Source organism: Lutjanus erythropterus, chromosome 1, assembly GCF_056507025.1.
Source record: "Lutjanus erythropterus isolate fLutEry1 chromosome 1, fLutEry1.hap2, whole genome shotgun sequence".
NCBI classification, from domain to species: domain Eukaryota; kingdom Metazoa; phylum Chordata; class Actinopteri; order Lutjaniformes; family Lutjanidae; genus Lutjanus; species Lutjanus erythropterus.
This window is the reverse complement of record NC_139317.1, coordinates 24,027,179-24,045,184: the sequence shown is the minus strand read 5'-3', so window position 1 is coordinate 24,045,184 and position 18,006 is coordinate 24,027,179. Positions and strand designations below refer to the sequence as shown.

General features: G+C 39.2%; 1 protein-coding gene across 2 annotated transcripts in view; it reads left to right on the top strand.

Annotated features, from left to right (window-relative positions):
* phlpp2 (PH domain and leucine rich repeat protein phosphatase 2) overlaps positions 1 to 18,006 on the top strand; it is a 54,606-nt gene that overhangs the window by 27,032 nt on the left and 9,568 nt on the right. For both annotated transcript variants that reach the window (XM_084717513.1, XM_084717504.1), the window contains 9 exons: positions 1,205 to 1,395; positions 2,020 to 2,145; positions 8,310 to 8,464; positions 10,934 to 11,080; positions 11,969 to 12,199; positions 14,408 to 14,610; positions 14,760 to 14,820; positions 15,946 to 16,041; positions 17,753 to 17,908. In XM_084717513.1, coding sequence (XP_084573639.1) covers positions 1,205 to 1,395; positions 2,020 to 2,145; positions 8,310 to 8,464; positions 10,934 to 11,080; positions 11,969 to 12,199; positions 14,408 to 14,610; positions 14,760 to 14,820; positions 15,946 to 16,041; positions 17,753 to 17,908 — 1,366 coding nt within the window. The remainder of the gene's footprint in view (positions 1 to 1,204; positions 1,396 to 2,019; positions 2,146 to 8,309; positions 8,465 to 10,933; positions 11,081 to 11,968; positions 12,200 to 14,407; positions 14,611 to 14,759; positions 14,821 to 15,945; positions 16,042 to 17,752; positions 17,909 to 18,006) is intronic.

The window sequence follows — 18,006 nt, the reverse complement described above, 5'->3', positions numbered from 1 at the left end:
CTCTTTTTAAAGAAGAATTTGAACATGTAAATGACAGAGGATTAAAACAATGATCTGTTAATCTTTACAAATTTAGACTCAATAGTCTAACAATGGCAAAGCTGTCAGTGCAAAAAAAAAAAAAGTAAATAAAAAAATCTAATCAAGTCATGACCTTAAAATCAAAAGTAAGATTGAGTTGTGGATTGGGAGAATTGTGACAAGCCTAGTCATCTTATCAAAGTTGAGATGCTGTGATTTTGAGTTCTGCTCTGACCTTAAACTGAGACCCAAACTTGGCCCATGTCTCCATTTTTAAGACACAACCAGATTGGTAATGTCATGTTTCAAACCTGAGAATGACTCAAGACCCAATGCTGTATTTTTTACTTTATTTCCTTCATTCCAAGTTCATCTGGTCAGATCTGTGAAGACCTGTGAGGAGGATGAATTGTTTATAATCTTAGAAAGAAAAAGAGCTTGCTATGGCTTAAACTTCTTTTCAGGCCTAAAACTGACACCCGTTCCCACATCTTAAAAAGACTCCACCTGAACGCAACCGATGATGCAAATCTGTATTTTTGCTACAACTGAGTCTGAGAGCAGGAGAGCAACAATATCACATGTACAGAAAATACATTAATTTCCCTCAAAACCAAATCTTAATCTTAAAAAGTCACTGAAAGGAAAAAAAAAAATCATTCATTATTTTGTAATGCACTTTTTTTGTTTTTTGTATGGAACTGGGTATTTAGTATCTGCTTAACCTATAAGATTTAAATCCTTAATAAGTTGCATTTGTAAGTAGCCAAACCCAACCTGAACTCCACAGTTTCCAGCAAAGTATGGGGTTTTGCATGGAGTCATTGTAGAACTCTACTATGGCTTTGATTTCATATTTTTTCATAATAGAGTGTAATCAAGAATCTTGGTTCCCCTTATCCAGATGCAGAGTATATGATCTAATAGGGCAGTGTTCATCCTAAGTGTTGATGTAAGGTCAGTTCCTGGAATTACAAAGCTCAGACTGACTAATCTATAGGTGATATCATAGTGACCTGTGCGTGTATATATGACTTCATTTTCTGGACGCTATGTGTAACCGCAGAACATTTGCTATTAATTAGCTGAATTTGTTTATCACAGGAGGGGTGGGGGGCCTTGAGCATTAGATCGATGCCTGTAGATGTACACTAACCTCTGTGTGTGGGCTTTTTTCCTCCAGAGCGTCCAGTGAATGCAGACCAGCAGGAGCGGACCCTGCTCAAAGGCGTATTCAGCGTCAGGAAGGGCAAGTCACAGCTGCACAAGTGGGCAGAGCGGCAGGTCATCCTCTGCGGCACCTGTCTAATCGTGGCCTCCGTCAAAGACAGCCTGACTGGGAAGATGCACATCCTGCCTCTGGTGGGGGGAAAGGTGAGGGTTCAGTGTTCGGAGGTCAGATGACCGAATGGGGTTTTTAACCTTTAACTTTCCCCCAGGGTAGGGTCCACACTCCAGGCTGAGTGTAGATACACTACAACAACACAGCTGGGCTGGACAGCAGGATAGAGCTGATCAGTTAAAAGGAGGGAAAACATAGTACATGCAGCCTGTGTCATCTAAAGCAATGCATCTCAAGGTGTGCTATGTTGGCTAGAGAATAAGCACAGGTTGTCTTTCTGAATAAAGACAATACAGAAGTTTTTTTTTTAATTCTTTATACTATTGGCCTTTGACAAAAACTAGTTCTCGTCTTATACCTCTCATCTTAAAGCTTAAAAACTATAGACTGTGTAGAGTCTTTGTTAACTAAGGTAAGGTTAGGTATACTTTATTGTGCAAGAGGGAAATTTCTTTTGGACTCAAGGCTGCTGCATCACATAACATCCTACAAACATATAAGCATAGCTCAGACATACACTTGCATAGACAGGTTTAAATTCAACTGTGTGCAACAGTTTCTGTTTTACCAAGATCACTGCAATATGAGTAATGACAATCATTTTCTCTTTGTGTTTGCTCTCCCTCATCGTATCTGTGTGTTGTCTCTGAATTGAGGTGGAGGAGGTGAAGCGGAGGCAACACTGTCTGATGTTCAGCTCAGCTGGATCACAGGCCCAGACCTACTTTGTCAACTTCGACACACTCGCAGACTACCAGCGATGGCATCGGCAGGCATCAAAAGTAAGCAAGAGTGTGTGTCACTGTGTGTGCAGGATATAATATATGTTTTCCTGTGTTTTCTGTCAGCAGAAGTTTGTTTGTTTCCAGTTAGTCCCTCTGGGCTTGCTCTCAAATCAGAGATTAGATGTTGGGACTACAGTTGCGTTCTGCCTGTTGAGTCGTCCAATCTAAAACTGCCCGTCTGAGAGCGTTTGATTGGCTCCACAGAGGAAGACTCTCAGCAGTGTCTGGCTTTGCTTGAACAGCATACCTCCATTCATGTAGTTTTGTCTCTTCACTTCTGTTAGTGGCCACTTGTATTGAGTTCTCAGGCCCTCAGCAGCAGAGCTTTTGTTTTTAGAGGATGTAAAATGACCCAAACACATTTTTGTATTTGCATTTTACAGCCTGCTGTGTGTCTCTCAGAGAATTTTGCCAGGTCTTCACAGCTGTTCTTCAAAAAATTCATTGTTTCTGTTCTGCTCAGCTTGCTTTGTCTCTAATATCCTAATTAATGGCTATTGTGACGCAGCTCCTTCCTGGAGCTGAACAGCCTCTGTGAGAGCCTCCACTGAGGCAGAGCCAGCATACAATTAGCCATGGAAGGAGAAAGCCAACAGATAAAAAAAAAGAAAATCCAATTAGTTGCAGATTCATGCTAAGTCCAGGATCTCTCTCTACCATGGTGGTATGGATTACTGGGTTAGAGTAGCCTGTTAGTGCACTGTATTTAGGCTGTGACTTAGACGAGAGGTTTCTATGGAGACTGGGGATGATGACTGATGATGTTTTTGGTGGATTTAGGCCAGTGTTTATGCTACATTGCATAAATCGTAAGAGTGTGTGCATGCCTGTGTGTGTGTGTATGTGCACGCGTGAGAGAGAGTCAGCAAGTGCATTTGTGCTTGTAAAATGAGTTTGCAGGATGGGAGTGAATACTGGAGTGCAGGGATATATTATCAAGCAGTATATCAGAATTTGTATTTATAGGATGGAAGGATGTGTAAAATATATTGCTGTGGGTTAGTTACATTTTTAAAACAATTGCTGCATAAATTTTACAGCTAATTAGCAATTCATACATTTTATTACAAATGAAAGGAAATGTACATTGTAATATATAATAGAATGTATTTAATATTAGAATTGTCATATTAAAAAATACAATGCAGCTTTTGTCTGATTTTCCTAAATTTTTCTTATATAATTTACACAAAATACAAAGGAAATATGATAATTGTTGTCTGTTTTGGCCGTACACTTTCATATTGAGTTTACCACACAGAAATTACTCTGGTTATATATTTACTTTCTTGTGTTATTGGAGATGCACCTGGTTCTAGGGCAAAATTAGTTATAAATTTTAAAGTAAAACGTTTTAGAATCTTTAAACATCTGTTTATTAATTTGTTTCTCATTCTGAATAATTCTAAATGAATCTAAAATTTTAATGGGATCTCTGATGGTTATTACCCTACAGAAGAATACTGCTGTAGATATATACAGTCATTATGGCTTACTGTGTGATGGCATGCATATTGATAAATGCATAGATATATAATTAGTATTATATTACTACAATGAGAGATCATAGTTTGAATTCAAGCCATCAGAATGACTGCATGCTGCAGTTCTGGTAGTTATGGAATTCTGGCACTACTAATCTTGAAGACGAAGGAGTGTTTGCCAGATGACAGTCCTGCAAAATAAACATTTCTCTCAAAACCAAGGAAAAAGTGACTCATGACTGCTGTTTGAATATGTTATTTATGGTCATATGTAATTATGCAGTAGCAGAACAGATATTATAGGAAATTAATTGCATTCTAATTTTGCGATATGTATTTTCTTTTGCTGACACTGGCTATTAATTTGGGGGAGATACAGTTTACATACAGAACATAGATGAGTCGTAAATATGCAAGCTGCATTAAAAGCTTAGCTCTGATTACACATTGGCTAAAATTGTGTGTGCAGTTAATTAAATCAGTGAATAATGTTTATTGTGAAACTTATTAATCAGTAACCATCACACCAGAATAAGAACTAACACCCTCCTCGGTTTTTAAAAAGTCAGGAGCTGCACAGAGGAGGCTGAACTATTACTGCAGTGTCTAGTTAATGATTCTGTCAGTGGCATCATGAGTTTTTAACACCTAACTGGACTGGAGATGTCAATCATGTGCTGCCTGACTGGACCAGATATTCCTGAGGAAATCACACAAACAGTCAGATTACCTGTCAGTCTTTGAGCTGCTGTGTAAACATATTTTTAAAGATTTTTAATATGATGTTAAACTGTGATAGTGGATCTATCAGAATACACATCAGTAGGCAAACAAGAAGACTCGGTTGTGATAAGTTTAGATGCGCACTCTTAGAAGTAAAGATGCTTCCTAGAACTGTAAAGGGTTCTTTGGCTTATTCTCACAGGAGCACCCTTTTGGGCTCCTGGTAGAACCTTTTATAAAAGTTCCACTCGAAACCTTTCAGAGAGTTCTACCTAGAACTAGAAATATAAAAGGTTACACACAGGACCATCTGTGAAAGATTTCAAGTCACAACCCCCTGTGAGAGAACCCTTCTATGGTGTGCTAATTCCACCCAGAATCCTCTCTGGGTTCTTATCCAGAACCTTTTAGCTCAGACATTTTATCTAGAACCTACCCATGGGGTTCTACAGAGATCATTTTTAGATCCAAGAGTTTTATCTCGAACCTACCAAGGGGTGTCTACCGATAAACTGTTTATATTCCTAGAGTTTTATCTAGAATCCATCCGGGGGTTCTACTGAGAACCTTTTTATATTCCAAGAGTTTCATCTAAAAGCCACCCATGGGGCTCTACATAGAACTCCCCCAGGGGTTTCTACCAAGAACCTTGTTATGTTTCAAGGGTTTTAGCTAGAACATGCTTAGGGGGTTCTACAGAGAACATTTTATATTTCAAAGGTTTTATCTAAAATCCACCCAAGGGGTTCTACTGAGAACCTTATCATATATCAAGGGCTTTATCTAGAACATGCTTAGGGGTTCTACAGCAAACCTTTTTATATTCCAAGGGTTTTATTTAGAACGCATCCAGAGGGTTCTACCGAGAACCCTTTTATATTATGGTACAACGAACCCTTGATCAACTCTTGACAAAAGCGTTCTTTGGATGTTTCTCACTGGAACCCTTAGTCTTGCCATGAACCCTTGACTTTCTTCAAAAAAGGGTTCTTCAGCAGCAAATGGTTCTGGGTAGAACCTCAGCCCCTCAGGAAGAAACCCGTTAGACCCCTTATTCCTAAGAGTGTGGTCAGCTGTGCTAGTTGGACAAGTTTGTTGTTTGAGTGTCCTGGTTTCTCAGCTCCATAAGAAATGATCTGATTTCATGTATGAATGGACGTGTGGTGACGTACCGATCAAGACTGAGAGGACCACAGTAACTGGTAGACATCGCTGAACCTCCATTCATTTTGTGAGGTTTTATTTAGCTGTCTCTTTGTAGCGTCTTCTTCTTCTATCACGTTTTACAGTCACAATGTTTAATTACTATGCAAATCATCTAAAACAGCAAAACTGTTCTGTTTTTATTTCTTCCTCTTTAATTCTTCTCTGTCAGTCTGTGCCCATCGTCCCACTCTCTCATCACTTAATTACTCTTTTTTTAATAGGAGTTGCTGTTTTTAAAGTGGCTGGGAGATGAGTAGTTTCGTGGGAGATGAGCAGTTCTGTTTGTCATCTCTAAAAGCAGTGACGTGATGTCACGCTCTGCTGAGCAGCCGTCCCATTTTCTGGGTTGCTGCACAGTGTGCAGCCCTGTAGTTAATGGAGGAGACTGTCCTCAGACTGGACTAGACGAGGACTGCTAGGTAGCTTGCAATGATGGCTGGCCTGTAAGCAATCATCTCGGGGATGATCGAGGGTCTGTGGAGCTGCATTTTGTACGAGAGAAATGTGAGACAGAGCTGCGTGGCTGTACTGTAACAGCTGTAAGAGATTTGAACAATGCTAAAACAAGCATAAAAATCACACATGAAGCAGCTATCACACACTCACACATGTTAGTGTTGCTACTTGTGAGCTGTGTCTGAGATTCATTTCCCGGGGGCTTCATCTTATCTAAATGCAAGAGAATTCAGCAGCACCACCAACTACAGCATTCAAAATGACAATAACACTGACTATAACTAAGACGTTTTAACAAAGACTAAAAATGATAAACCTAACATTCATTCATTGCAGACCTGTTGTATTACACTGCATTAGTTTTAAATTGATGTAACCAATAAACTGGGAACTCAGTGAATGTCTACACACGTTTGCTAAGGTCTCACTGTAACTGGCTCATATTGAGGAGTTACTCTGTTACTCTCTTGATTCACGACCACTGTGTTTCCCTGGATGATGAACTTCATTGAACTGGAAACTGGGGCATTGTCTGTCTGAAGTAATGTCTTGGCAAGGCAGCTGGCTGGTTGTGTAATCAGAGGCCAGTATAGCTGCTTCCACTGTCCATTGTCCCAGCTCACTTAAAGGTACTATGTGAAGAAATTTACATGTATTAATCACTTTGCATCAAGGCACTGTAATATAAATTAAAAATGAGACCTTCCCCGACATTCTCAGTTGCCTAGAATAGCCTGTGGATGGATCGCTATGTAAAGGAGCTGGGGTCTTCCTTCCAGGAAAATCCACAGGATGTGACGTTTATGTGTGCTCCAGAGCGCTTTTCCTCTCTTCAGCTCTTCTACAGCAGCAGCAGTCTGCAACACTATGGCTAAGACAATGCACTTACTTACTATCACAATACCGAAGTGTTGATTTCATATGTATTGATATTATTAAGTATTGTGATTCGGTATTATAATTTATTGTGATTTTTATTTGTTTATTTTAAGACTATGATCAGACCAGACTACACCATGTGAAAAAGTTGAATCGTACTATTCCAGAGACTCTACATCATGATTCATATTTCCAAAAACAACGCTGATCACATGTCAGTCAGTCTTTCTGAGTTTTATTTCAGTAGCATCATTGCTAAATTGCATATAAAAGTACTAAATAGAGTTTTTTTTCTGCTCAGCAAGCTAGTGCTATAAGAAAAATAAATAAAATTGTGGATAAGAGTTTAGGCAAAAATGAAGAGAGCCCCTGAAAACTGCACACAGTGCATATGTGAGTTTTGACCCCTTGAGGTTGCTGTAGCTGGTCAGTGTTGAGTGTTGAAGCCAGAGCAGGAGATTGAGTGAGCATTGTGAGGTCAGCAGCTGTTAGTATGTTCCCAAATAGCAGAGGAAAATTATAAACCTCTGGCTATGAGCACACATGTTTTTATGTTAAGCATGTAAAGAAAATGAATCCATTTGTTAAGATAATATTACAATGATTGTGACGCTAATTTCCCTTAGCATGTTAATGTGAACTCCCATCCTGTGTTACCACTGAGCTAACAGACTAAGCACTAGTTAATTACATTTAAACCGATGCAGTTGAGGGAATCAATAAAAAAAGAAGAATCCTGATACTTAAGAGAATCAATATTTTTCTACTCCTACGCAACACTTAGCTAACATTAGCTTAGAAATTCAGTCTGCTAACTTCAACAAAAGACAACAAGCCTAATCTTACTTACCTCAACTCCCAAGATGATGCCAGTCAGTCATGTTCAGTCTCGTTCCGTCACTGTTTTGGCCAGTTTCCAGGATGCTCGCTTGCACCTACAGAGTATGAGCACACGCACAAGCATGAGCAACATGATGCTGACTGCAGTTCACATTATGACCACTGATGATTTTCACATGGTATTTTAGGTTAAATAAAACTTTTTTTAGATAGGTAGAGCCTGTTATTGGGTGTATTTGAGGTTGAAATGCATCTCATGGCATGAGGTGTTAGGTTGGTTGCTGCGTGACTGTGTTGATGAAATGCTCACAGGGTGGAAAGGACTTCTGTTGTCTCAATATAATTGGGCAATGTACCTGTACTGCAGCAACAGGCAGCTCAGTACAAGTCAACAGGTGCATACAGTCAAGTTTCTGGTTTGCACTGAGCTACATGTTGTGATGTGGAAAATGTGATGCAGGCACACCAAACAGAAAATAGTAGTACTCACTCTAAGCACTTAAAGTTTATTTTCTTAACTCTAGTGTGTGTGTTTGTTTGTGCGTGTGTGTCTGTGTGTGTGTGCGCATGTAGGTGGTGTCTCAGACAGTCAGCCTGGTGGACCTGTCCTGCTACAGTCTGGAAACGGTGCCTGAATATCTCTTTTACAGTCAGGATATCACCCATCTCAACCTGCGACACAACTTCATGAGCCTGCAGGGGCCTGGAGGCCTGCTCAACCTCCCCAGGTAATCACACCTTCTTTCACTGAAGAACAATACACAAACATTTGTTAACAGACAGACTGAGGAGACTAGGAACTGTGGAAAGTGTCTGCCTTGCTGAATATATGCTTCGGCACAGAGAATCTTTACTGCATTTTTGGGTTTATTAAGCTGGTTTTATTTTCTTTGAGCATAGGAGAGATGTATATATAAATCAGGTGAGCAAGACTTGCTTTTAATTCCTCTCTTGTGCTGCTGCTGGAGCCTGTATATTAATCCAACACATTCAGTTCAAACTTGTGCCACATTTAAAGGTACGGTGTGTAAAATTTATCGGGATCTGCTGGCAGAATGTGGCAGAAATGGAATTTACATAAGTAAATTGAAAATAATATGAAAATAATTGTCTTTTTGTTAACTTAGAATGAACACTCTTTAACCACCATGTTTCTATAGTAGCCCAGAATGGACAAACCAAAGCTGGCTCTCCATACAGCCTTTTGCCTTTTTTGTGAGTGTGGTGGCCATCGTAGCTCTCACTACACACTTGGAAGAAGAAAGGCAAGACCGGTGGTGTGTCGTTGGTTGTAATCTATGACCTCACTGCGACATGCCAGTAAACGCTGCTCACTGGTCCTTTAAATGTTTATAAATCGTAAGACTGCGGTTGTGACTTGTGTGCAAAAGTGATTTGGGACCTTATTCAGACAAGCCTTATTCTGTGAAACAGTACTGTTTTATCCCTTTTCTAATGATAATTTCCTCAGCTCCTGCATATTGGTTGTTGCATTTCCTGCACTCATAATGTAAACATATGCTCTTTAGCTTGTGAGTGCTACAGGAAAACTGTAGTATCCTGCTCACACCAGTAAAGTATAATTACCAAGCTGCTCAGCTTTTTCAGTGTTAAACTGTGACAAGATTTTTATGATGATCTTTATAAAAGCATGTAATATGCTGCATCTCTGGGTCATCGCATAGCTTATGATGCCAGATGTGTGAGTTCCATCTGAATGGATGAATCCATGAAATGGGACAGGAATTAACCTTTGTGTCCCATTCTGTACTTTATCAGTAGATGAATTGCTGTTAAGTGTTAATCATTTCCAAGCCTTCTGGTTCCTGTTGTATACCTCCAGCATTATTGTTGGCTGGGTGCGTGTGTGTTAGGACTGCAAAGTTTTTGCATTTTCCCTTAACAATAGTTGAACTTGGTGATAATCAATAAACAGTTAATCATTAATAATTAATGAGATACAAAATGCATGTGTATGTGTGTATCGGCCTATTCTGCTTTAGATTCAGATGTATTCAGATTTAAACTTCAGTGTCTTGCACCCCTTCATTACTGGTCCTCCCTCTGGTTTGTTTGTATATTTAGAAAGAGCATGCATGGATAAAAGCAAATGGTCTGTACTCTGACCAGTGTTGTGACTCATGGCAGCCACCTCCACCACTCCGAGGACCCGGTGGAACAAGAGGAAGGTGGAGTTAATGTGGAAGAACTGACTATGCAGCTGCATGGCACCACTTCATTCTTTACAGCCCAAATGTACACACACACACACACACACACATGTAGGACTTGATGCTTGATGAAACAGCCAGATGAGACATTAGGAGAAAACACATATTACGAACAAACACACATCAGTAGACTTCAAACTGTCTTCATCAGATGTAGTGGATAATGTATTACAGGCTGATCTGAACCCAGTAACATCATCCTCTGGTAATACTAAGGCACCAGAGGGGGTGATCTGAATACTTTTCCAATGTGAACACTGTCCTTTCTTGTCCACCGAGCCGCTGACTGACTTTTTCCAGCTGCTTTCAAAGCCGTCTTAATAACATGGTGCAGGCCCGAGGCACAAATAACAGCACAAAACTCCCACAGTGAACTTGCGGGAAATGAAACTACAGTATCTAATTTCCACAGCGTTCGCCCTCAGTTTCAATCGGTGTTCATTCTCAGCTGTGAGTTGCGCCATATATTTTCTTTTTATTCACATTGCTTGTCCACTGCATTCTCCTCAGGCACAACAAATAGGTCTGCAGACGTGACAGTGCACTAAAAATGTGGACCACAGTAGCAGGTCACCTAATATGGTGGTGCTTGTCTGTCTCATTGAATCCTCCTGTATTTTTCACTGCTCTTTCTCAACTTCACAGTGTGTGTGTGACCAGTCAGCTTCTGTTACCCATATGAAAGCAACAACAACAAAAAAATGTCCCTCTTAGTTTAAACTGCAGACTTGGATTGCTGCTTGGTTGAAGAAAAGAAGCACTCTGGGTTTTTTTGTATGTTTTTCTGTGGATTAAATGTGACATCAGATGGAGACACTCCCTTGTACATCAGATTATGTTCGCCTATTACTGTGATATTTTTGCTAATTTACAGGGAAAATATTATAGTAAGCAAAACAAGAAAAGGTGAAATGTTTCTGTTTTATAGCTGTTTTTAAAGGTCTTCTATTCTGTTCTCTCTTTTAGGTTTTCTCAGCTGAAAAGCCTGAACTTGTCTCATAACCGTCTGGGTGTATTCCCTGAATGTGTGTGTGAGATCCTCACACTGACTGAAATCAACCTCTCCTGTAACAGTCTCCAGACTGTCCCTGTGCAGATAGGAAACCTTCAAAGGTGTGACACAGTGACACACATGCAGTATACTTTACATTCACTTCATACATATATTATACCAGTAATCTTTTTATGGCTTGGCCCTCTTCAGAAGCATTATATTATCTGTATTTCTATCATTAGTATCTACTGTATATATGTGATTTATTTTGTTGGTCTAATCTGTACACAGGACATTTACTGTATTTCAGTACATCCTAGAGAGGAATCCCTCTTCTCTTGCTCCTCCTGAGGTTTCTTCCATTTTTTTTTTTTTGCCATTAAGGTTTTTTTTTTTTGCCATTAAGGGTGTTTTTTGGGAGTTTTTCCTTATCTGAATCGAGGGTCCCAGGACAGAGGGTGTTGTCAAGCCCTCTGAACTGTACATTGAGCTAGTTGTCTTGTCTTAATAAAAATGGAAAACAGCGTGTTGCCCTATTTTGTACTTTTCTTCAGCTGAGAGTGAGATCATCAATATTCATTGAAGAATAAGAGAGAGAATGATTTATTTTCTGAAGTATCAAGTTTTCTGTCATGTTTCCTTGTTCTCTGAAATGTGATGCATGTGTTGTCATGGTCTTTTTGGTTTTATTCATTGTTTTGTAGAAGCGTTCTCGCGGTTTGCACTTTTAGGACATTGCGCACATAATTAATGTTCTCATAATATCTGGATAGAGGTTTTAATGGAGTCGGTGAAATGCATGAAGTTAAAATATTTTGTTATGCAATCAGATTAAGAAGCTAAATCTGTCAGTTTTCATCCCGTGCACCTGCGTAGGATGCTTCTCAGTAAACAATGGCTATAAAACTACAAATGGACACAAGCAGATATTTTGACCACTCTTTGAAGCAAAAAAACAAAACAAAAAAAAATTAAAACATAACTGTCTTCTCTTCTCCATCTTGTAGCCTGCAGACACTGTCTCTGGATGGAAACCACCTCAGCTCCCTGCCTGAAGAGCTGGGTGGCCTGTCTCAACTCAACAGCCTGGGGCTCTCCTTCAACAACTTCTCTCACATCCCTGCTGTGCTGGAGAGATTGAGTGCAGTGGACAAGCTCGCCATGGCTGGGAACAGAGTGGAGAGTCTGGAGTTGTGTACGCTGGCTGGAATGAGCCACCTAAAAATCATCGACCTCCGGTAAGGGGCCAGACGGGATAAACAGCTCTCAGCCTCTGCGCTTCCTCAGTCTCCTCACCCTCTCCTCTTTCTCTGTCGGGTCAGGTGGAGGATATCCATGCACTGCCATCTATCTATCTTTCCCTTTCTTATTTATCCCTCTGGCATTGACTGAAAGATAAATGTCCTGACACAAACACTAGTCTGAACCTCTGCCAGTGTTCCTTTCTTCACCGCTCCTCTGAGCCTCACATTTTTATTAAACATTTATTTATAGATGCCAGGTTTGCTGAGCACAGGTGCTTTTTTTGTGCGTTGCGCTTCTTCACATCTGGGAGCTGTCTAGAAATACATTTATACATATTTGTTGGCCTCTTAGTAGCTCCACAGGAGCGTGTCTTGCTCAAGGGGACCTCTGTGGTTGGTAATAATGAAGGATGGGTTAACTTAACTCATTGATTTTTCTACCAGCAACCACTGCTCCACACACAGCCAGCTAATAATTCAGCCTTGGGTTTTAAGTTGTGCTTTGGCAATGGCAGACTATATTTACAAGGGCAAGGTGCATCTGTGGTGGATTAGCGGGCTGGCGGCGCTCATAAAACAGGAGTTGCTGTTTATTAACAGGATGGATGGGATCAGGGAGAGCCTTAATCTCAGCGCAGGGCCATACCTGACAGTCAAAACCCAGAATTTCTTTACTTTTTGTTGCCCACCAGGGGATTGTTTTAAAAAGCTGGATGCTAAATATAGATGAATCTGGCAAAAAAAAAAAAAAGTTAATTGAAGTTGTTCCCAAATGGTTTCAACAAGTGATTTAGAAGAATTTGCCACATTCACCAATTTTATTGTATCTTGTATTTTGAATTTTCTCTCCTCTTATTTGTGGTCCATCCCTGTTGTAGAAGTAATGTGCAATAAATCTGCCACTGTTCAGTGATCCAAACTAAAGTCTTACACTGATGGATTGTGTATTTTATTACTTTAAAGCATTTTTAACTTGGAAAATCCTACATAAATTACCCTTCCTACATATGTTGACATTATCCAGTTTGACTGCATTTGAAATTCTAATTCATATAATCATAATGTATTAATATGGCCAAAAATATCATTAATCTAAATTGGCTATTACCATTACTGTCAGGCCTATTGGCTGGATCTTCACAGGTTTTTCCAGCGGTCATCCTCTGTTGTAATACCTGACAGTGCAACATCACTCATTGTGGCAGGTATTCTGTCCTCCATCTCCGTGATGGCAACTTCCCCATGACCCCTTCATCCTATTGCAGTCATCGATCACCCTGCTGTTGCGAGACTTGTTTGTTTTGTTTTGTTTTTTTTGTTGTTTTTGAAGCCACTTCACATTAAACCATTCTATCTTTATTTCAGTGACAATACGACCCTCAGGTGACACAGCATTAACATTTTTTCCCCCATTCCTTGGCAGTAGCAGGTTCCTTAATTCCTGAGCTGACGCTGTAAAAATTATAGCCTTTCCTGTATGGATCTCTGAAAGCAGGACTTCAAACTCTCTTCTTTTTGCTTTTTGATGCCATTTTTATCAATAAACACTCTGCACATAGCCTTATATGGTTTTATTGGGGTGTTAATTTTTCTAATTTACAGTTCTAATGAACGTGCACTCAAACATGCAGAAGTCGATCATTTACACAGTTATCTGAAGTTAGGAGTATTTGCTGAATCTGTTGTGGCATGTTCACAGAAACCATCCAGACAAAAAGAAGTTAGAGAAAATTAAGATAATAATACAAAAATATTCTTGTATGAGACTCAGTAACTTAAATGCCAGTGTTAGATTTTTAATGCAATGTTTGTTCATTGACATGAAGGAGTGCTACAACATTAGTACATTTTTTCTGGATTCTCCTCAGAATATTTTTTAAAAACTTAAATAAATTTCCAACTTACTGCCCTTATTGAGGACACATGTTTACTACTATTAATAATTTCTGTACTCCACAATAGTTGTGGTGGTCTTGCAGTAATGTATGCTGATGATCTGTCGCTGTAAAGTAAAATAGACTATTTTGCAATAACTTTGAATACCATACTACTACTAGCATTTTATGTCTTGTTTTAGCAACTATGAGTTTCTTTACTCTGCATTTCACTTGATGTCACCTTATGCTTCATCCAACACTTTTTCCTCTGCTTCATTAGGAATAACCAGTGATATTTCATCTCTTGTGTTCCTGGTAAATGCAGATTGAATGGGCTGCGCTGGGTGAAAAGTGAGAGTCTAGAGGCAGTGAGCCAGGTAACCCAGCTGGACTTGCGGGACAATTGTTTGGACTCATTAGACCTGAGCTCTGTGTCTAACCTGGAGACGCTGCACTGCCAGCGCAACCAGCTGGGGACACTCACACTCAGCGGTTTCACTCTGCGCATGCTTCATGCCAGCAACAACCGTGAGTCAAACAAACTGTTAACTAGCTGCTGTTATTGCCTGGCTGGCTGTTTGTCTGTATGTTCTCCCAAGTGACACGTTCATCTTATAAACACACATATGAGCGGCCCAGATGTTTAGCTGCTGATTGCTGCTTTTATCTGCCCACAGGCCTTACAACAGTCAACATCTATCCAGTCCCTAACCAGCTGACACACATGGACCTATCACAGTGAGTTCTGGCAGGGAATAAGTAGTAACTATGGTCTCTGTGCTCACAGATTTTTGAACAGAGGCCCTGAAGTCTAAAAATAGCATAATGTTTATTAATCTAGTTGTGCACAGTGCATAATGGTGGCATAATTTTGAATACTGAATAACTGCCCAACAAATTTAAGTATTCTCTTAAATCTAATCTAATCTATCAGTGTATCATTATTCAGAAAATCATGTTGGCGTCTCCAGATTAAAATATGTTTTTTGTTTTTTTTTCTTGCCTGTTCTGTTTCCTTCAGTATGCTGCAGTTTTCCTGTAGACTCGCAGAGATTGGAATCAATAATTTGATTATCTGTCATAATGCCCAAAGACCAATAGCAGCTCAGAAACTACCTTGCAATGTATACTAAGCTACTATGTGTGTTATGTTCGTCTTTATATCCTTTTATTCTTGTTTTTATCCCTTTTCTTTTTAATTCTTCTGTTCTTGTTTTTTATTCCTTAATTCCTTTTATTCTTATCTTTATCCTTTTATCTTGTTTTCTCTTGCTGTTGGTCTCTAAAAGTTGCCAAACATAATTTATTTCTGCATCTACAATAACAAATAAAGTGTTTTATGTCTTGTAAGGCTTGTAAGATAAGATTCTAAGAAGATTCTATGATTCTAAAGAAATGCCTCTATATTGCTATACTGCTATTGCTATATTGACTTTCAGGCTGCATCAATAAAAGATTTGAGAATTAAAAATATCCTATGTTATGGGAGTAACCCCACAAACCGTACATAACGTTTTACTCTACTTAATTTTTGTCATGAAGGTTGCAGGCATAATTATGCACAGTAAACGTTACGGTTTGTCAGAGGTTAAAGAAGCTGAACCACCTGCCAGTGTACAAAAACACATCAGTAAACCTCGAGTACTGAGTGTGGATACTAATTATTATCATTTATTAGCATGCAGATAGAGATAATTTGCATGCTTAAAAAATAACTCCTGAGGATATTAATTTGGCCTCCTGTTTACTACGATTTATAAGCTCATCTGCAGTATTTAAAGCAAAATGCCAACTCTGCTCAGTTTGAGTGTTTGTGTGTGTGTGTTTCTTTCTATGTGTGTGACTGTGTGTGTGTTGAGACAGGAACCTTTTGGAGTACCTTCCGGACTGGGTGTGTGACTGCAGAAAAATTGAGATGCTGGACGTCACGCACAACCTCCTGTCTGAGCTTCCTTCCAGGTTACTATCCTTATTCTGTCATTATAATTGAAACTCTTATCTTTTATGTTGCAAAATTTGAATGTTTTCAGACATGTGTAATAAACACTTGGCCATTCACTTCAGAATTAGCCAATCCAGTGTCACATTACACATGGTCATGCTTTTTAATTGCTCACTCTGTTGCCAATTCATAATGTCCATCTTAAGAATTTGTTTTGGTAGTGGAACCACTGAAAGGACGAGGCACAAATAACAGCTGGTATCAGCTTCTTTGGTTGTCAGAATTATCCATTTATCAACCCATATTGGTTCTGAGTATTTAAAATGTGTTTAATTCTCATTTTCCACAGTGTTGATACACTGTTGCAGCACTGAGTTGACACATAGCGCTGCAGTGCCCACAGAGCGCCGTGACCACGGTCCAAAATAAATTAACTTAGATGCTGTTTTACTTCTAAAGGCCTAAACTAAAGGGGAAAAAAGTTTCTAAAAGGATTAGATTTCTCATCATCCTGTTTTAGCCTTGTTGTATTTATGTTTTGTTTTTAATTCCGTATGGTCAAAGAGGTACATACACATACAGAAGTAGAAATAACAGTACAAAAAAATCAGGAGAGAGAAATAAAATAAAATTAGATGAAATAAAATAAATAAATAAAAATAAACAAATTTAAAATAAAGAGCTGCCTGTGATATCTACGTGTACATGCAATTATGACTGTGCCTATAAATACTCATATCGCCATCCACATATACACATGTATTCCACATATATGCCTTGTACACACAAACAAAAGATACTCTCTTTACATCATTAGATTGAACTCCAGCTGTTCAAAAGTTAAATTCTCTTCCTTATTTCTATTGATATAATTTTGTAGAAGCCACTAATACTTCAGAAACATTTTGAAATGCTCAGTGTTTAGTTGTTGTCTCTTTGTAGCTGTAAATATAAATGCTTTCCCCATCGTAATGATTGTTTACAGGTCTTTTCCTTCTACCTTATGCCTTAAATCACCAAACAATATGGTCAAAGTACAACAATAAAAATGTGTTTTAGAAGCAGAAATCCATATTTCAGTTTTTATCTTCCTGACAGAACCAAAAGAGATGAATGTCTTGATTCCTCTTCCACTTCACAAAGTCAACATAAGTCACATTGTTGTATGCCCCATTTTTTGAGCATATATTTATTTTGTAATGAAAACTGAACATTTTATGCCCTCAGTGTTGAGTCACTTTTCCCCCATGGTGTTGAAAATGCATTGAATATCGATATTTTTCAAGGTCTTGTATCAAAGTTTAAAATTGCAGTATCGTGACAACACTAGTATCTGTGTAAAATATGTCTATCCTGTAGTGCTTGGCTCAGAGTTAACATCATTCACTGCCAGTGCTCAGCACTCAACACTCAGGCATTTGCAATTGAATGAGACATCAGAAAAGTTTTTGCAAATGACATAGTGTTCCTCTTCCACTGTACCCTCTCATGACTTGTGTGATGGTTTCATGGGAGAATAAAAAACTGTTGTGTTGGTCTGTTTAGGCAGCCAAGCTGAAAAGGTCATTGGTGGATTAGTTAGCATGGGTTACCATTTCTTCACTTCACAAGTAGTCAAGTCTGCACAGGGAGACCATGTTCTTTGCTTCTTTGCCTTTTTGTTGGTCTGTTCTTGTTTTTTTCCTCGCCCTAATCTGGCTCTCTAATGTCTCTTCTGGCCTCCGACAGACTGCTCAACAGCTTGAGTTTGAGAAAGCTGCTGGCGGGGAACAATCGTTTGCAGAGAGTGCCTGACCTACTTGACCACATCCCTCTGGAAGCCCTAGACCTCCAGCACAACAAGCTAGCTGAGCTCCCTGAGAGTCTGTTTTACAAGGCCTTAAAGTGAGTCTCTCATCGCCTTTTCCTCTACAGATCTTTTTGTTTTACTTTTCAATGCTGTCTTCAAGACTATTCATGTTATTACTTGAGTCCTTTAGCAG